A 21,231-nucleotide genomic window follows, 5' to 3' on the forward strand; every position below is an offset into this window, starting at 1 on the left:
AGTGATTTCTCTTAACAGTTTCTCTCTTTTAATTAGAGTAATTTTTTTATAATAGAAATATTAATTTTTTTAAAAATCTTGATTGTTGAGAGTATTATAGATGTCTCCTCCATTGCCCCCCTCTACCCAAATCCTGCCCCACCCCAGGCCTTCACCATGCTATTGTCTGTGTCCGTGGGTTACACATATATGCATATAGGTGTTTGTTTTTTTTTAATTTAAATTCTTTATTGTTTAAAATATTACATCAATCTCCTTTTCCTACCCCATTGACCTCTCCCGGGCCACTCCCACCCCCCAGCACATGCCCTCACCCCCCCTACTGTCTGTGTCTTTCAGTTATGCTCATATGCTTGCATACAAGTCCTTTGATCTATCTCTTACCCCTCACCCCCCTCCTTTCTTCATAGGTTGGACAGTCTGTTCAATGCTTCTATGTCTCTGGATCTATGTTTTTCATCAGTTTATGTTGTTCATTGTATTCCACAAATGAGTGAGATCATGTGACATTTATCTCAGGATTGTGACAAATCAATAAGTAGATATCTCTTCATAGATCTTCAGCTTTTATAATAAAACTAGAGGCCTAGAAGATTTGCGCAATAGGCCTTCCTTTCCCTGGCTGTTAGCACCATTTTCCTCCGGCACCCAGAACCCAGGCCTTTGGTCCAGCAAATGCGAGGCTTGGCTTCTCCGCTCTGGCCGTAGCGAGGCTTGGCTTCTCCTCTGCAGCCACAGCAGAGAAGCCAAGCCTCTTCAGTCTTCAGTCGCCCGCTGCGCCTGCGTATGCAAATTAACCGCCATCTTTGTTGGGTTAATTTGCATACTCACCCTGATTGGCTGGTGGGCATAGCGGAGGGATGGTCAATTTGCAATTTTCCTTTTTTAAATTTATTATTATTAGTTAAGGTATTACAAATGTGTCCTCATCCCCCCCATTAACCCCCAACCTTCTCCCCCCCCCCCCCCCCCCCCGCCCCGCCCCGCACACTCACGATCCCATCCCCCTGTTGTCCATGTCCATTGGTTTGGCTTATATACATGTATACAAGTCCTTCGGTTGATCTCTTCCCCTTACCCCTGCCCTCCCCTACTTTCCTTCTGGGGATTGATAGCCAAATTGCTGTTTCGCAATTTTCCCTTTTATTTGTGTAGATTCTTTCCTCACTAAGTTGTATACTTTTATAATAAACTGGTAATCTAGTAAGTAAAAAAAAAAGAAAAACAGTGCATCCAAAAAGCATTGCTGTAGAAGACTGAGTATTGGTGGCAGGTTTTTATGTGCTTATGTCACCATCAGCCTCTTTGTCCCTTATGCTAGGGAGCTAATACAAATAATTGTTTGGTGTGCTGGCAAATCTTGCATCAGAATTTAATTTGTCATTTTTTATTTTCTAACTTGTGTTTCAGTGCAATAGACTGTTAAAGTGGTGTCCTGCCCCAGATTGCCACCATGTTGTTAAAGTCCAATATCCTGATGCTAAGCCTGTTCGCTGTAAATGTGGGCGCCAGTTTTGGTAAGCAAGTGATTTCTTAAATTGGAATAGTGCACATAGCTTTTCTATTTATTCTTAGTTGTAAAATAGAGAATAAAATTTTACCTGAGGAAGGAGGAAAGTAGGTATTATTGGTTTAAAATAGTGTGTATTTCTTTTAAATAACAATTAGATTTAAAAGTCACTCCTAGATAACTTCCCTATTTCCTTATTGATCTAAGTTTTATACATATTTTCTGATAGTAAACTGCAGTTGTAATCTCATTTTCTTGTGTGTTCCAATGGTACTTAAATGGGAGCAAGCTTATAGACCTGGGACAAGAATTCAGTTATTCTAATTTCTGATTGCTTATTTGGTCAAATTATGTTTGGTTCCTTTATGGCTCTTGCTGTTTTAAAGTTCTCTCTTAGGAATAAAATACACAGTCTGGACTTTTTAAAAAATCTCCTTTGCTCTGACAAGTTTAATTACTCCTAAGAAGAAAATGTTCAGGTAAATTTGGAAAGGTAGAACATGGTTGATTAGATGTGCTTTTTAACTAAGAGTTTTCCTATGGCTCCTCTGGCCCCAGCTTTCTTCATAACCTGGGTTCTTGGAGTTCTATTGCATACCCTTCAGCCTTTGAATTCTAGATTCAACTTACCAGGGAATTTACAGTTATACCACATATTAGGGAACTAAGATGACCTTCCATTCCTTTGTGGATCTGTTAGGAATGAGAAGTCAAGGGACTCTAGACCTAGAAAATAGATACTTTATTGGTGTTGCAGACCATTCTTTTTTTTCATTTTTCTTTTTTTTTTTTGTCCAAATATCTATAGAATTACTTATACATCACTAATATTAAATATTTCCAAAAATAGCAGGTAAACTTACAGGCATTAAATAGGTGTAAAATATATGCTGTTTCGGTAATTATTAGGTATATATTACTAAAGGCCCGTGCATAAAATTTGTGTACTAAGGGGTGGGGGTCCCTCAGCCCAGCCTGAACCCTCTCACAGTCTGGGAGCCCTCAGGGGATGGCCCACCTATGGGGAGCGGGCCTAAGCCGCAGTCTGGCGGCGGAGGCTCGGAGCAGGCGCTGTGTGTGTGTGTGTGTGTGTGTGTGTGTGTCCACTGGGAGCCTGCCCCCAGTCATGTCGGAGGCTCGGAGCAGGCGCCCCTCTGTGTTGATCTCAGACTCAGGGCCGCGACTGTGTGTTGTTCTCTCTGGCTCAGCGCTGCCCCAGCCCCTCTTCCTGAGCTGGTCGTGTCCATTACAGAGTCCTGACCTCATTTGCATATTACTTCTTTTTATAGATGATAGATAGATAGATAGATAGATAGATAGATAGATAGATAGATAGATAGATAGATGATAGATAGATTGTTTATAGTTTACCAGGTAGATGGGGTGGATTCTGATTCCATACCTACTTTCAAATATATATTTTAGTGTGACATATCTTGAATACAGACTAAAGTATAGAGAATAAGAGCAATGAATACTTATGTAGCTACAACCCAGCTTAATCAAAATCAGTATTTTGTTTTTAATAAGAAATAAAATATGCCCTGGCCGGTTTGGCTCGGTGGATGGAGCGTCAGCCTGCGGACTGGAGGGTCCCAGGTTCGATTCCGGTCAAGGGCATGTGCCTTGGTTGCAGGCACATCCCCAGTGGGGGGTGTGAAGGGGGCAGCTGATCGATGTTTCTAACTCTCTATCTCTCTCCCTTCCTCTCTGTAAAAAATCAATAAAATATTTTTTAAAAAAGAAAAAAGAAACAAAGAAAATATGACAGACACATTTGAACCCCTTTGGTTCCCTTCTCCGTCCCATTCCTCATCTTCTTTTCTAGATATAACCATTATCTTAACTTCAGTTAAATGAATAGCACTTTGTTTCTCTTATTTGCAAAGGATTTTTGGCTTCCCTAAATTACTTTATTAGCTAATTTATCAGCCATTCCCTGGTTATATTTTCATAAAATTTGTGTTTATTGTTAATTTATACTTTTTTCCAAATGTATATACCATTTGCCTAGAAAACAAAAGGCATTAATAATTAGTATATTCTTAGAGAATATTTAGTCACACTCTTTTATTTTACACCTTATTTGGTACAATTTATCTCTACTGGACTGATGTTCATTTGGATCATGCAAACAGTGGCCTGTTTGCTTCCTATATATTGCTTACAGTGCATTAGTACTAAGTTACATATTCCCCTACAAAGCCAGACTTTTATTCTTTATTTGGGGTGTTAAATAAGACAATATATGCTATTGAAGCATGGTTGACATTTAGGTTGAAATTAATGAAAATTATTTCAATTTGGCTTCAATTAGAGAATGACTGTACCAAGGATCCATCTTAAAAACTATCAGAAAAATTCAAATAATCTGATTTTTTTAACATTTTCATAGCTGTTTAGATAGTGATTTGTTATGAAACTATCATCTAAGCATGTCTTCATGCTTATATACACACAACACTCTGATCCTAATACTAGATTCTAAATAATTTATTTAGAATAAAATAGACATGGTTCCTGCCTTTCTATTTACCAGTCACTGGAAACTGGTAAAAATATTGAGGAACTTTAGGGCATGAAGTGTTTTGTTTGCTTACATACTTGACAGTAGGTGGGACTTAATTCTTTTAACTCTTATGTCACTTAACAGTTTTAACTGTGGAGAAAATTGGCATGATCCTGTTAAATGTAAGGTAAGTTTGGCATTTTCATTTTTAAATAACATAGAGCACTTTTAAGACTTGTTTATTGAAAACTACAGCCCACAATTTTGTTATTTATCCAGTAATAGATAAAAGATTTTATTTTGCCCTTTTTATTTCAGGTGATCATTACAAGCATTCAGAGTGTTCCTTAGGAATAAGTCAACTCCTGATATTATCAGGATAATGATAGTTAAGGCACCTTCCTCAGTAGGCTTTGTATTTGGCTAAGGGGAATGGCACACCTTGGAGCTGAAATTCTAATCAAACTCTCCATTCTATTCAGCCAGAGAAAGTCCTCCTTTGGTTCAATTTTTATATACTTGATATAAAAACTGTAGGATTTCCTTGATTTAAAAGGAAGTAAACCCAGTAGTAATCTTGTCCTTTGGGTTTTATATTTAAGTTTAACTGAATTTGTGTTGAAGCAATTTACTATTTTTACTCTTAAGTCTTTTGTTGTAACCTAATAGTTGTTGTTGTGTGTTTTTTCCCCCAACAGTGGTTGAAGAAGTGGATTAAAAAGTGTGATGATGACAGTGAAACCTCTAATTGGATTGCAGCCAACACAAAGGTTGGTATTTTCCTTCAGTAAACTTGTGGTAATGAACTGATAAGGACAGGTGCATCAGCATTAGCAAAAAACAGCAAGTTTACCTGGTTAAGGGCCTTGTTTTATCTTTTTCTCGATTAAGGTTTTTTGTTTTTGCTTTATCTAGAATGATTGCCTATTAATTTTTTCTTTATTTTAGTTTTGAGTTTATTGTATTGAATGCTATAGTGTAATATGCACCGGACTCCACTTTAAATTTTTTCTTTTATTGGAAAAACATTAGTTTCCTATAGAAGAAAGGGCTGATAATTTTTCTACCCTGACATTTCTATAATGCTTTTTCATATTGTTCTTGGCTTCCTTTTAGTATACAAATGTATTGTAGAGTTTACTCCACCTAGCTTGGTTTTATTAGGCTAATTTGCATTTCTGCCTTTAAAAATCCCGAGGGTTTAACTTAAGGGATTATTTTTTTTTTTTTTAAGAACAGCATTCAGAGTAACTGGATAACTTTTTATTATGTAACATTTTTAACACGTTAAACTTATATAATATGATTTATTACAAGACCGGACTCTTAAGAAATACAAGTTTAGGTGTAATATGGGTATCCCTTGATTTGTATATGTGTGTGTGTGTGTGTTGTTTTATTTTTAAGTGCATTGCTCAGGATACTAGTTTCAAAATTCAGTCTTTTTATAACCCTGAACCACTTCTAGACAAAAATCACAAATAAAAGTAATCTTGAACACCCTTGTTTCCTAGCGCTAAGTAATGAACAAGCATTTGAACCCCAACTGTGTACCAGCCAATCTCTGAATAGAAAAAAATTCAATCTTATATCCCATCCAAACAGGAAGTGACTTGGGTGATGAATGATAAGGTTTATTAATGGGCTATTCTTTTTTAGAATTGCCTTTCAAATGTGAAGATGATGCTTTAAATCAGTGGTCGCCAATCGGTGGTCCGCGGACTACTGGTGGTCCGTGAGGTCCGAAAGGTTGGTGACCACTGCTTTAAATAATACTGAGTTGTTTAGCCTGTGTTAGTTATAGCTTTGTACAGTTTCATCATCCAATCACACGACAATAAGAGTAAGGAATGCTTAAATGATGAAGGCTAACACATGATTTTATAACATTAGTACCCTGCTCTACCCCCCAAAATTAAAAATGCATATTTATTTCTGTCTCTCAGAAAGCATTAGCAGTGAAACTAAGTTCTTTCACACGGTACAGTGCCCACATCTTTGAGGACAGTATGGTTGAAATATTTTTGTGCTAACCATCATGATAAGTATAATGGTTTTCATGAGTGCATTGCTAAAAACCTTACTCTAGTGTCAGGAAGTATGGTTACTTTTGTTATTTTAAAAAATTTCCTAGCTTGCCTCATTTTTTGAAAATTGAGGATTTCTCCACCAGATATGTTCATTAAAGCCCCAGAATCCTTAAATATTGTCTGTAAAACTAGTGTTTGGAATAGGGCAGCTATATTTTCATTAAATAGTTTGCTTAAACTCTCACCCACTTTCACCATCTAGAGAAATCACAAATATTCTAAACCCCCAAAATGTTTAAAGGAGGGATTATATGTTTGAATATGTTTGACTGATTAGAAGATAGATTATTGAGGAAGAATAGTAATCCTATATAATAAAAGGCTAATATGCAAATCGACCAAACGGCAGAATGACAGGTCACTATGACATGCACTGACCACTAGGGGACAGACACTCAACACAGGAGCTGCCCCCTGGTGGTCAGTGCGCTCCCACAAGGGGGAGTGCCACTCAGCCTCTCCTGCCTCCGTGGCAGCACTAAGGATGTCTGAGAGCTCCCGGACTGGGAGAGGGTGCAGGCCGGGCTGAGGGGGACCCACACACACCCCTGAGTGCATGAATTTTTGCACCGGGCCTCTAGTTTGTAATAAGAAAGTTACCTACTTGGTAGGTTTTCGTTTGTTTTTTAATATATTTTTATTGATTTCTAAGAGAAATGAAGAGGGAGAACGAGATAAAAACATCAGTGATGAGAGAGAATCATTGATCAGCTGCCTTCTGCACGCCCCCCTCCTAAGTATCAAGCCCAAAACCCAGGCATGTGCCCTCATCTGGAATGGAACCGTAACTTCCTGGTTCATAGGTTGATGCTCAACCACTGAGCTGCACTGGGCTTGACTTGGTAGTTTTGAGGTGAAAGTGAAGAGGTTTTTTTTCTTGAGAAGTTTCAGAAACTTTTATTTATTATCAGCTCTTTAAACAGATATGCAGATTGATGATGGTATCCTAACATATTGAGAACTTCATACTATTTGGTTAATTATAACAAAGATATTAGAGAGAGACATATTTTAGGCCTAGAACTTGCTTCTTTGAGAAAATATAAAATTTCTTATGTGTGTGATTTCAAAAATTTAATTTAACACATTGTACACCATAAGCATCTGTAGACGCAAGCAGTGGACCTTCCCCACACACCACGTGCATCTATAAAAAAAAATGTTTTCCCTAAGTGGCAGCCCTGACCAATTTTAAAATCATTTTTCGCGAAAATTTTCAGCTAAAAATATTCAGGAACACCCGAATTGTGAGTAATATATTTGTTTTTATAATATTCATTATAAATTGATTTTTTAAAATTAAATTCAAAATATCGTGGCATGTGGGGATGGTTTCCATTTTGGATGCATGGTAGTTAACTGGTTTAAATGTATGATTAAAAATTGCCATATTGAAATATTTCAAATAACTGTAGTTTATGGGCATAGTCTGTTTCACAAAGGCTGAATTGTATAAATAATATAATGAGTACTACTTCCCCCTTGTGGTAGTTATGGACATCAAACAAATAAATACAGCAAAAATACAAGCTTTATATCTTATTTTCTTTTAAATTCTGGGTGTTTGATTTGTCTAGATTTTTTTAAAAGAGAAAAACAGTAGGCCTGCAGGTTAATAACTTTAGCTCACTAACAAAGAAGAACATGATACAGACTCAAGGAGGAAAAGTCATGACCTCTGTAGTGCATTTGTAAATGGACCACAATGAGAAGAATTTAAAGCAAGCATATTTGGCAGAAGAAAGTAGGGAACCTCAGTAGCCACAAAAAGAATTTACCAGTTCCACCTGCCTGACTATTGAGACCAAATTGCTTGAGTGTGAATCCTTACTCTTATCATTTGCTACCTTTGTGACCTTGGTCTAGTTTCTTTGTTTTCTCTCCCTTAGTTTATTCATCTGAAAAATGGAAATAAGAATAGCACTACTATAAGGATTATAAATTAATGCATATAAAACACTGAGAACAATGTGAGATACAAGAAGTACTCAATCATTATTTTTAGATGATACCAGAGAGAGAACTATGTTTACATAAACAACTTTTATCTTCCATAAAACTATTATTATTGTCTATGGCTAAAAGAACTTTAAAAATATTTTTGTCCGCCAACCCCACTAAAATCCTTAAATTCTTTTGCATCTTAACAGCCAGTAATAATGATAACAGCTCATTTTCAGTAGTGTTTATTATTCCACGCTGTTCTAAGTGCTTTACATGTATTAATCACAGTAAATGTGATATCAAAAATAAACCAAATCTAGAACGGGCTGCTTCTCAGTGGTAGTAATACAACCTAGTGTAGCATTGACACCAACTTTATAGTTTCTCTTCATAGGAATGTCCCAAATGCCATGTCACAATTGAGAAGGATGGCGGTTGTAATCACATGGTCTGTCGTAACCAGAACTGTAAAGCAGAGTTTTGCTGGGTGTGTCTTGGCCCTTGGGAACCACATGGATCTGCCTGGTAGGTTGGGGAAATGAAGGGAAGGATATGTTCACATAAGTATGTGATAAATGCTGCATATTATGAATAAGGTTTCTACCTCATGGAAATTACTATCTAACTTGGGAGCTAGCTAAATGAATACAGTATGTGATTAGTGTTAGAAGTATATTCAAGATATCCAGAGAGAGGAATTAATTAGGCATATTTCACAGAAGAGGTAATAATTGAGATTAATTTTAAGGAGGACTAAGTTCATTTGGTTGAAATAGTGTTAGGAAAATATTCAGGGCAAAGGAACAGCATGAACAAAGGTAGAATGATGTGAACATGCATAATTTATTCAGAGAACAGTTGCATTGTCTGATATGTCTCTCTCTAGACAACAGTTGAAGAAAACTAAGAGACTGATGGCAAAACCCAGCATGCAGGTGTGCTTTACTTACCCTCTCAAAAAGTTTGTCCCAAATTTGGAAAATTACCCAATGCATTTCAGATTTTTAGCTTCTTTTTGAAACATAGGCACAGACCTGCATTTCTGCTTGGCAGCAATCACCTGGAATTGGTGGCTAGCCTTTCCTTTTCAGTTTTGTTGCCCCAAAACTGAAGCTTAATGCCATTTGCATTTATCATGATGGCACAATCTCATTTCAGTAGAAATATATACCTGCTCCATGCATATTAATTTTTTAAATATATTTTTATTGATATGAGAGAGGAAGGGAGAGGGGAAGAGAGAGAGGAACATCAGTGATGTGAATCATTTATCGACTGCCTCCTACACGCCCCCTACTGGGGATCGAGTCCACAGGCTGACGCTCTATCCACTGAGCCAAGCCAGCTAGGGCCCATGCATATTTCTTATTCATTTGGAGAAATGCAAGTTAGACTGAAAATGCCTTCAATTTTGAGAAAAATAGGAGTTAATACATCTCTTGGTAAAAGTGAAAATATTTGAGTGTTACAATATTCAAATGACCTGTTTCATTGATTTGAGTTACCTGCCTACCCCCTATTGGCCTTGAGTTTGTGGCCCCTCATAAGTTGTGGGGAATAGGAAAAGAGAACATAGACTGGGACCTAAAGTAGTTTGGACACTATCAGAAGGATTTTAGGGGTGTGACATGATCGGGTCTGTTATTTAGATGAGAAGGCTCTCTGTTACGTTCTTTCTTACATTGTCTCATGATTGTGGCTGCTTTATAGAGGGTGGATGGGAATAAATTGTAGGTTCAAGTCCAGATGACAAAGATATGAACTTCAGGCAAAGGCAAGTCTTCTCTTTTCATTTTATTGGAACTTTCATTAGTTTCATTAGCTAGAGGAACAGTATGAGGGATTACTTGTCTGAAATTAATTCCAAGCCGTTAAAAATTAGTTGGAAGTAAAGAAAGTGATTTTGCTACCGTCAGAGCCATGAAAGGTTGTTTGGGTTTTCGCCAGACAGGTACTCTGGATTTTAAGAAGGCAAACTAGGATTAGAATGTTCAGAAACTAATTTAGTATATTTTTAAAAGCCTAGTGAAGGGGAGAGGGAATGTGGAAAAAGAGTTATTAAAGAGATGTATTTTTGTGTGTAAGGTAATCTCTGATCACAACTTAAATTTTAAATGAGCTGTATTGAAAACTAAAAAAGGTACAAAACAAATGGATACCAAAGAATAAAGAATGGCCTGGATCAGTCAGAAATGTAGTTTGGACAGTATCAGAAGGATTTTAAGGGCGTGACATGATCAGATCTTTTATTTAGATGAGAAGGCTCTCTTACATACATTGTCTCATGATTGTGGCTGCTTTGTAGAGGGTGGATGGGAGGGGAATAAGTTATAGGTTCAAGTCCAGGTGAGAAAGATCTGAACTTAAGACAATGCCTTTTCCCGTGGCTAGGATTACAAATGATTCATGCTCTGCTTTCTTGTTTGAATCTGAAAATGCCTCAGAATCTTCAAAATAGTATTCCAAGAGCACTATCAGTTTTCTAAGTTAGAAGTGTAGATGATTCCTATTTGCTTTTCTGCTTTAAAATCCTTAGTAATGTTGGCAGATTAAAGACCAGAATGAATTGAGGCTTATAAATATCTAAAAAAAAAAAAAAAAAGGAAAAATTTTAAGGATTATCAGATTCTAAGAAGAAGATGTGTTAATATTTGACCAGTAGAGGGCAAGCAGGGGTGATCTTTGGACTAAATTGAGTAGAGTAATTATTGGTAAGAGAAGATTATAACCCAAGCTAGGGGAAAATTAATAAATCTCCTGACCTAGGTAAATTTTGGTCTGGGTTATTTTAAAACCTTGAAGATGAACTCAGTGAGTCATTGTTGGTCTGAGTAATTTTGGAAAATAGAGAGATACCAAAGACTGGAAGCAGAGAAAATGTAATTCAAGTTTCCAAATTTTTTGATTCCACAAACTACATATGAGCCACATAACTTTAATTTTTCTCTTCTGTTAAATCCCAGAATCCAATGGTATTATTAGGATGATGGATTAGGGAATGTTTTCTACAGATCTCAGTAAGATATTTCATTGTAAACTGAGAAGTTTATGGCCTGGGCTGTGAATATAGAGAAGGAGGGATATTTGGGTTTAATTGAATGATTTCTTGGAGTATAGATAATGGATTTGTGCCTTTCTAAGCCTAATGGAATGCTTTATTGTGTTGCTGAAAGGCTTTGTCCTCATCTGTTTTGTTTTGTGGGTTTTTTTTCTCTACATAAACTGTATACTGCTTTTCTGATCAGTTTCATTGATGACATTCTCTTAAACTAATCTTACATTTTAGGGTAACATCAAAGAGAGATATTAAATATATAGGTCATCAGAATCCTGAAGAACTTGACAAGCTAGAATAATGATCTAGTTTAACAAGGTATTCTTTAGTTTTACAAAGATCACTGTTAAAAGTTTCTGGAGACATGACAACAACATATGAACAATGTACTCACTTGTAAAGAGCATGGGCCTCAGTTGGCATACAAAGCATGAGTTTAATTCCCAGCTCTGAAACTAGTTTTGCAACTTAGAGTATGTTACCTATCTTCTCAAAACCTAGTTCTTCATCTACTCAGTGAGGATAATAATAATACACATTTTATAAGATGGTTGAGGGGATTAAATGTGATAGTACATTTAAAGTTCTTAGTAAGTGTATTGTATATTGCAAGCACTCAATAAATACCAGCTGCTTTCATAAATAGGCTCCCATAAAAGAAGAGGTAGAGAGTAAGCAGGACAAGGGAAGTGCCCACCTTATTCATCTCCACTGACTTTTCTTTCCCCCAGTTCCTCACTTTGTATATCATTCAGTTTTCAGTGACACTTATAAATTGTAATAGCATATACATCACGTACAGCAAATAGCAACAGCATCTATTACTGTTGTAGTCCATCAACTATTGGTCTATAAAAGAGAAGAGAAGAAGGTGAGTAACTCTGGAAAAATTGGGAATATTTGGCCTAAATAATAGTCAGCCTAGGAGATGAGATGATTTCTTTCTTCAAAAATTGAGTTAGAAGTCAAATTTTAGTCAGTAAATGGAAGTTATAGAATGGCAGTGTTTTCTAATGATTATAGGTGAGCTGATTTGGAATGGACTACCTCAGAACGTGGGAAATTCCCTATTACTAGACAGAGGACTGATATTCTATTACAGGAGGATTCAAGCACTAGGTGTGGATTAGATTTAACACTGAGCGCCTTTCAGTGTAGTAACTATCATTATAATGATAGAACCCTGGGTATTTTAGCACCTCAGTTTATCTGTACCTGTATAAAACAGAATATTGGTTCTAAATAATCTCTAAATCCAGGCTACAATTCTGTTCCCTTTTTTATTTATGGAATCTTCTTACTTTAAGGTACAACTGTAACCGCTATAATGAGGATGACGCAAAGGCAGCAAGAGACGCACAGGAGGTAAGTACACTTTATTTTGGGGTAACAGTTGAATAGGATGTGCATTGTATGTTTATTAAGGAATAAATTAGCAGCAGTTTTCAATTTTGAAAGATTCATGGGAATATACTCCAGTAAATACTGGGTATCTATGTACATTTAGAAAGGGAATCTTATCCAAAATGCATATCAGGAGCATTTCTATTTATAGGTGTGCCTGCTTTCTTTCAGTCTAGACATTCCAGGTTTCAGTAGTCATGGTGTCAAGATTTTCCCTCCCCAACAAGGAGACTAGAGAACAGTAATTGTTCAATAGTCTACTGCTATTTATATGCAGTCTCACTTATTTTTAATTCTTTTTATTTTTTTTTTTAACTTCATTGTTCATTAAGAAGCTCTTTTGGAATGGATTGCCTCAGGAGATGGGGAATTACTTATCACAGGATGGGGGACACAACCACTATTATAGAAGGGATTTAAACATTTTAGGTGTAGATTTAGATCCAACAACACTTTGAGTTTCTTTCAGCCTGTAATTCTATCATAATTGTAGACTTCCTGGAATTCCTTACATGCCATCCATCCCATATTGAAATTCCCCAGTTGTCCCCAAAATATTTCCAGATGGTTTTCCTTGCAAGGATATAATCCAAAACATGACCTGTTGCTTCTTCTTTCACTTTTTAAAAATATATTTTTATTGATTTCAGAGAGGAAGGGAAGAGGAGAGATAGAAACATGAATAATGAGAGAAAATCATTGATCTGCTGCCTCCTGCATGCCCCCTCTATCTCGGGCTTGTGCCCTGACCTAGAACCCCGACCTCCTGGTTCATAAAGCGAAGCTCAACCACTTAGCCACACAGGCCAGGCTCTTGTTTTACTTTTTAAACATTCTTTTAAAATTTATTTACAATTAACCATAAATACAGAAATGTGTGTGTGTGTGTGTGTGTGTGTGTGTGTGTGTGTGTAACCTAATCTGTCATATTATTAGAAGTGAAACTTCTATGTCTTCTTTTTGTTTTTTGATACTGGAAAATTCTACTTTGTATTTATAAATGGTAAGTAGTGGTTCATAGACTTTCACAATATTTGTGGTCCTTTTAAAGGGGAAAAAACCTACAAATTTCAATATTGATTTAGATTATATTCATTATAATTTTACTTAAATAATGTTTAAACATAAAACCAGCTGTAAACCCTTATGTTTTTATACAACTATACAGCCAATCCAAGAGAACTCCAAAATCAGTGAAGCTCAAGTTAAAATTAATTGAAAGATGTTGTTTGCTAAAATTAATTTACTGTTGATAGCTCTGGCCGGTGTGGCTCAGTTGGTTGGGCGTTGTCCAGTGTACCAAAAGGTTGCCAGTCTGATTCCCAGTCATGGCACATGCCTGGATTGCTGGCTCAGTCCCCAAGTAGGGGGCATGTAGGAGGCAACTGATCAATATTTCCCTCTCACATTGATGTTTTTCTCTCTCTCTCCCTTCTTCTCTCTAAAAATTGGGGGGAAAATTTTTACTGTTGATAGATTACTATATGTGGCTGGTTTTGAATAGTTTATTACATTTGAATAAGTGTATTGTGAATCAGTAAATCAAAAATTAAGAACAAAGAGCTCATAATTTAAGCCAATTGTTATTCTCAAATTCCATAATAGAATAGTACAGGAAAACTATAGAGAAAATAGGATTTTTTGTGTGTGACAAAAACTTAAAGTGTCTCAGGAACACAGATTTAACTTCATTTACAAAGATAGCAGAGACAGAACTTGGCTGGAGATCCTGGCTAGAGATCCTGGCTAGGCTACTGATCAACTGAACGCTGTCTCCGTGTCATTCCTTCTTCACTGACTCTGTCCACACCTTTGGGGATCCCTGCACCTGCTGGGGTTGGACCCCAACAAAGGGTAAACATTCTAGAAAATTCCTGAAGTACTGTTGCTTCATTTCTTTCAAGAAATTGTTAAGGGATTAAAAAGTAAAGATTGATAGTTACAAAAGAGTCACAGGGTTGTAAATTATAGTACAGAGGATATAGTCAACAATATTGTAATACCTATGTATGGTGGCAAGTGGATACTAGGCTTATCCAGGAGATCACTTCATAAGTTATATAAATATCTAACACTATGCTATATACCTGAAACTAATACAATGTTGAATGTGACTTGTAATTGAAAAGTAAAAAAATAAAAATATATTTACCTACAAAAAAAAAAAAAATAGCAACTGGATATGTCTTGCAGGACAGAGTTTGCCTGCCCCTGGTCTAAGCATTCAGATTTTCTTGTTTGTTTTCCCAAGTATTTTCATGTCGCTGATTGGTTTTCTCAGTCTAGAGTCTGTTGTTTGATTTAAAAGTTGGTTTTATTGCCTGGTCAACATGGCTCAGTGGTTGAACATCGACCTATGAACCAGGAGGTTATGGTACGATACCTTGTCAGGGCACATGCCCAGGTTGCGGCATTGTAGGGTGTGCAGGAGGCAGCTGATCAATGATTCTCTCTCATCATTGATGTTTCTGTCTCCCTCTCTCTTTCTCTCTGAAATCAAAAAAAATATGCATATATTTTTTTAAGTTGGTTTTATTTGCAGTGATGGTATGGATTTTCTTTCATGTTAAATTTTAGACCTGTATTAATAAGCTGTTTTAGAATTGTTGGTCATATTAAGTCAAGTCCTATACATTTTAATATGGCAATTTAGGTTTTCTGTTTCATCTTGGGAATTTGACAGGCTTGAAAATATTAGTGCTTTGGGGGAGATAAAATGCCAGCCAAATTATTTTTCACGTATATATTTTTACATATAGTTGCTGTAATTTTTATATTATTAAGATAAATAATAACAATACTTTTAATAATGATTGGATGTAATTGGCATAATTTTCCAGTGTGTAAGCATTGATTTTTGATACCTACCTGACTCTTGAAGTAACATGGCTTGTATAGATTTTTTTGAGATGTTTCAGTGTTGTATGATACTAGATCATGTTAGTAGTGTCTGTGCTGTTAATTAGCTTTAAGGCATGAGGAGAGGAAGAGAGAGAAGGTGATGGTAAAAGAAAAGAAATATGTATCTGGTAAGAAACCCTTTCATAGTGGTAGCATTTAATAAGCATTTATTATAATCATTTTCTACATATTAGGTACACATAATAAGATTATTTTTATTTTATTTATTTTAAAATATATTTTTATTGATTTTAAAGAGGAAAGGAGAAGGAGAGATAGAAACATCAATGATGAGAGAGAATCATTGATCGGCTGCCTCCTAAATGCCCTCCCAATCCCGGGGTGGGGGATCGAGCCTGCAACCCAGGCATGTGCCCTGAATTTGAATCAAACTATGACCTGGTTCATAGTTCAATGCTCAACCACTGAGCCACGCTAAGATTACTTTTAAAAATTCTGGCTCCTCTGGAGAAGTACAGTGTAATGGAAGAGTCCTATGTAAATTATTTTTGCAGTGTGATAAATAATATAAAGCAAATCTAGACCAGATATTACATTGTTTCTTTGGTAATACTTCATCTGATTTAATTTTTTTTTTACTGTAACTGCAATACCAATATTGTTTGTATATATAGTTATTATATACTAGAGGCCCGGTGCACAAAAATTTGTGCACTGCGGGGCGGGGGGGGGGGGATACCTCAGCCCGGCTTGTGCCCTCTCGCAGTCTGGGACCCTTCAGGGGATGACCACCTGCTGGCTTAGACCTGCTCCCCAGGAAATTGGGCCTAAGCTGGCAATCAGACATCCCTCTGGCAGCCCGGCAGCCCTCGGGGGATGTCCACTTGCCAGCAGGGAGCAGACCTAAGCTGCAGTTGGACATCCTTAGCGCTGCTGAGGAGGCAGGAGAGGCTCCTACCACCACCGCTGTACTGGCAGCCATCAGCCTGGCTTGTGGCTGAGCAGAGCTCCCCCATGTGGGAGCACACTGACCACCAGAGGGCAGCTCCTGCATTGAGCGTCTGCCCCCTGGTGGTCAGTGTGTGTCATAGTGACCAGTCATTCCCAGTCTTTCTGCTGTTAGGGTCAGTTTGCATATTACCCTTTTACTATATAGGATAGAGGCCTGGTGGATGGGAGGGGGCCGGCTGGTTTGCCCTGAAGGGTGTCCCGGATCAGGGTGGGGGTCCCGCTTGGGTGCCTGGCCAGCCTGGGTGAGGGGCTGATGGCTGTTTGCAGCTGGTCACACCCCCTTCAGGGTGGGGGTCCCCACTGGGGTGCCTGGCCAGTCTGGGTGAGGGGCTGAGGGCCATTTTCAGGCTGGCTGGCAACTGAAGCTCCCAGCCTCTCCTTTTTTTTTTTTTTTTTTTATTCTGGGGTTTTTTTACCTTCTATAATTGAAACTTTGTTGCCGTCACTGGAGCTGAGAGCCAGCTCCTGCTCACTCCCAGCTCTGAGGCCATGGTCTGCTGAAAGCAGGTATCTGGGGTTTGTTTAGCTTCTATAATTGAAACTTTGTTGCTTACGGAGCTCAGAGCTGGGCCGCGGCAGGTGGGGAACCTTGGCTTCCTCCATCACTGGAGCAAGCAGGCTTCCTGCTCGCTTCAGCTGCGTGGCTGCCAGCCGCCATCTTAGTTGGCGGTTAATTTGCATATCGCCCTGATTAGCCAATGGGAAGCATAGCGAAGGTACGGTCAATTACCCTTTTTGTCTTTTATTAGATAGGACTATAACATATTATGTTTAAATTATACTATATATAGTTTGAAAGCAATACTTTGTTAATATCGTCAACTCTCCAGTGTTCAAATGTCCCCATTTATCTCATAAATTTTTTAAATATTTGCTTCAAATCATAATCCACAAAATGGATTTGATTGCTATCTCTTGAGTCTCCTCTAATCTTTAAATCCTTCCTTTTCTTTTTTTTCTTTTTTTTTCTCTCTCTCTCCTTGCCATTATTGGTAGGGGGAACTAAGTTATTTTGCTTTATAGAATTTTCCATATTCTCTATTGTGTTGATTGCAGCTCTCGTGTCATTTAATAGGTTCTTATATCCCTGTACTTCCTGAAGGTGATGGTTAATTCCAGATACTTGAATTCAATCTCAGTTTGGGGAGGAAGGTGGTTTGGATAGGACCTAAAACTCTTAGCTGTTTTACAGTATGTCAGGAGCTATAAGGTATCTGGTTGCTTCTCTGTTTTCTAATTAAAAAAAAAAAAATTGATATTAGAAAGAGAGGGGAAGGGAGAAAGAGAAAAACATCAATTTGTTGTTCCACTTATTTATGCATTCATTGGTTGATTCTGATCAGAGATGGAACCCGCAACTTTTGCGGATAGGGATGTCACTTACCAATTGAGCTACTTGGCCAGGGATGCCTCTCTGTTTTCTACTTCAAAATATTGATGTTTCTTGCTTTATTGCACTGTAAAACGGTGATATTCCATAGAACTTTCTGTAATGACGAAAATGTGCTTTCTTAACACTGTCCAATCCAGTAGCCACTGACCATGTGTGGCTATTGAGTACTAAAGAACTGAATTTTTAATTTTAATTTAAATAGTCACATGTTTCTAGTGGCTGCCATATTAGAAAGTACACCTATGAGACATTCAGAGCAAAGCTAGCAGTAAATGCCTGTTTTCCTAATTTTAGCCAAAATCCTATACTTTCATCAGCAAATGTGATTATCAGCTTTTGTTTATATATAATACATTTGTCATAATTATGTAACCTTAATTTTTCTTGTGCGCCAGCGATCTAGGGCAGCTCTGCAGAGGTACCTGTTCTACTGTAATCGCTATATGAACCACATGCAGAGTCTACGCTTTGAGCACAAACTGTATGCTCAGGTGAAGCAGAAAATGGAAGAGATGCAACAGCACAACATGTCCTGGATTGAGGTGCAGTTCCTGAAGAAGGCAGTCGATGTCCTCTGCCAGTGTCGTGCCACACTCATGTACACTTACGTCTTCGCTTTCTACCTCAAAAAGAATAACCAGTCCATTATTTTTGAGGTAAGAATAGTTACTGAGTGAGAAAAGGACCTTGTGTCATAGGACTATTTGGCCTTTCATAGATAAAGATATAGAAAGTTTTAAAGATTCCTATCTGCTCAAAAAGTGTAGATTAAAAATGTACTTATTGGGAAAGCACAAAAAAATTTAAATTTCTTGTCCTAAACTACATGCAAATTGATGTGTGTTAGCCACCTGGCTATTAATTGTGCAGACTCTGGAGTCAGCCCTGAACTTGAATCTTGACTTCATTACTTATTAGCTCTGTTGACTTGGAGCAGATTACTTAACCTCTTCTATATTTGTTTTAAAAGGGAGTGAATACTTTTCTAAGATGTTATATATAAGGTTTAAGTGAGACAACCCATGTAGATTACTTATATAGCACCTGGTATGTCGTAGTTCTCAATAAAAGTCTTTTTTCGGGCAAAACTAATATGTGGTATTAGAAGTTAATATGATGATTATGTAATGACCTAAGGAGGCTTTAAACAGTAAAAGATTTTCAAGAAGATATGTTCATTTAAAATTGATGCAAGAAACATTAGTGTTGATAGATGACTAGACAGTAACATTGACTAGCAGATGAGTCTTTAGATGGATAAATGTATAGAACTAGCCATAGTAGTAAGAGATAATAAGATTTTAATCTTCCATACAGCATTCTCTTATAAGAAGTAGGTGCAGCCAGACATAAGCGAGAATGGGTTTCTTTTTATTCCTCAAGTTTCCCTTTTAGTTTTAGCAAATAGCAGTTCTCAGAACTGGAAGATTCCTAGAGACTTTTTTAAGTAATTTCAAATCATCCTTAATATTCTTTCAGAGGTAATGGGTAAATCTTTAGTTATTTTAACATTTAACCAATTGTCTTTGAAAAGATAGAACAAATTGTTAGAGGTAAAAACAATAAAGACCTTTACAGGTGCAGTTAAAATCACTTGTGAAAATTATGGAATCTGTGTTGAAAGCAGTCAATAGGCAAGGAAGCAGCTGAGATGGTTTATCTTTCAGTTTTCTTTCTTTATTTCTTTATTTTCCTTTAATTCTTTATTCTTTAAAGTATTACATATGTCTCCTGTTTCCTACATTGATCTCTCCCCCGCCCAAGCACATACCCTCACCCCTGTAGTATCTGTGTCCATTGGTTATGCTTATATGCATGCATACAAGTACTTTGGTTGGTCTCTTATAATCACCACCACCCTCACCCTCTCCTGCTTTCCCTCTGAGGTTTGACAGTCTGTTCGATTCTCTATCTCTGGATCTATTTTTGTTCATCAGTTTATGCTGTTCATTATAATCCACAAATGAGTGAGGTCATGTGATATTTATCTTTCTCCAACTGGCTTATTTCACTTAGCATAATGTTCTCCAGCTCCATCCATGCTGTTGTGAATGGTAAGAGTTCTTTGTCTTTTACAGCAGCATAGTATTCCATTGTGTAGATGTCCCACAGTTTTTTAATCCACTCATCTGCTGACGGGCACTTAGGCTGTTTTCAAATCTTAGCTATGGTAAATTGTGGTGCTGTGAACATAGGGGTGTATATATCCTTTCTGACTGGTGTTTCTGATTTTCAGCTTTCTTTTGAAGCCAAAATTTACTATATATCTTTCCTCCTCTTGCAGAATAACCAAGCAGATCTAGAGAATGCCACAGAGGTGCTTTCAGGCTACCTTGAACGAGATATTTCCCAAGATTCTCTACAGGATATAAAGCAGAAAGTACAAGATAAGTACAGGTGAGATATTTTAATAGTTTTTGAGCAAAAGATTCTGCCATTGGTAGTCTGGTATGCCTTAACGGTGAAGTTAGGTGATAGTGAAACTAGGGTTTAGTTTCCAGTGTAATTGAACTGCTGTTGTTTCTCATAGATTACTTCTGTCCTTTGGGCAACAAATTGCAGATTTGGCTTCTTCCTTTCAACTTTATTGCTGCCCTGCAAGGAAAAGTTTGAAAGGGACAAGTGGCCATTAGGATGAGTGGTGAGATTAGCATGTCATATCCTGGGGATCCTGAGGATCATGGCTGCTGCTGACAAGTGAACTACTTTAGAGTTTTTATTAGATTTTTTTACCCCCTAAGGAGAGATTTACTTTGTCCCAGGGGTAGATGGTATTTCATGATATGATACTCTTAAGCTAAAAATATAAAATGTTTGCTTTCTCTACATGGAGTTTCCCACCTCCCCCCACCCCACCCCCACGCCAAAGTTGATTCCTGGCAGATAGCAATATCTTTTTTTATTACTATCGATTTCAGAAAGGAAAGGAGAGGGGGAGAGAGAGAGAAACATCATTGATGAGAGAGAATCATTGATCAGCTGCCTACTGCACGCCCCACACTGGGGATCAAGCCTGCAACCCAGGCATGTGCCCTTGACTGGAATCAAACCTGGGACCCTCAATGCTCTATCCACTGAGCCAAACCAGCTAGGGCTAGCAGTATCTTTTTAGTAGTAGTAGAACCCTTTGGGAATTTGGAGATTTAGTCCTAAGTAATATTTTTAGCCTACTACATTGTGTTTATGGTAATTTCACAGTTAACAAAGATTTTATAGGTGTGGAAAAAAAACCCTTAAAATTACTTTTTCCTGAAACTGTTACTTCTAGGTAGAATGACAGGATTGAATCAGATGGTTTATAATGTCCTTAGGAATTTTTAACATTTTATTGCTTTAAAATTAATTCCCCAAACTGGGAATCATGGCTTTTAAAAAATACCTTTTTTAAATTAGAAATAGTTTATTGTGTCTTTACATCTAGACCTGAAAATGTGCTACTAAAAACAGGTGCTT

General features: G+C 37.2%; 1 protein-coding gene across 5 annotated transcripts in view; it reads left to right on the plus strand.

The window, feature by feature from the left end:
• ARIH1 (ariadne RBR E3 ubiquitin protein ligase 1) overlaps window positions 1–21,231 on the plus strand; it is a 118,602-nt gene that overhangs the window by 94,001 nt on the left and 3,370 nt on the right. For all 5 annotated transcript variants that reach the window (XM_036348310.1, XM_036348302.1, XM_036348292.1 and 2 more), the window contains 7 exons: window positions 1,411–1,517; window positions 4,164–4,206; window positions 4,718–4,789; window positions 8,448–8,578; window positions 12,416–12,473; window positions 18,174–18,434; window positions 20,063–20,175. In XM_036348310.1, coding sequence (XP_036204203.1) covers window positions 1,411–1,517; window positions 4,164–4,206; window positions 4,718–4,789; window positions 8,448–8,578; window positions 12,416–12,473; window positions 18,174–18,434; window positions 20,063–20,175 — 785 coding nt within the window. The remainder of the gene's footprint in view (window positions 1–1,410; window positions 1,518–4,163; window positions 4,207–4,717; window positions 4,790–8,447; window positions 8,579–12,415; window positions 12,474–18,173; window positions 18,435–20,062; window positions 20,176–21,231) is intronic.

Source organism: Myotis myotis, unplaced genomic scaffold, assembly GCF_014108235.1.
Source record: "Myotis myotis isolate mMyoMyo1 unplaced genomic scaffold, mMyoMyo1.p scaffold_m19_p_1, whole genome shotgun sequence".
In the NCBI taxonomy this organism is placed as follows: Eukaryota; Metazoa; Chordata; class Mammalia; order Chiroptera; family Vespertilionidae; genus Myotis; species Myotis myotis.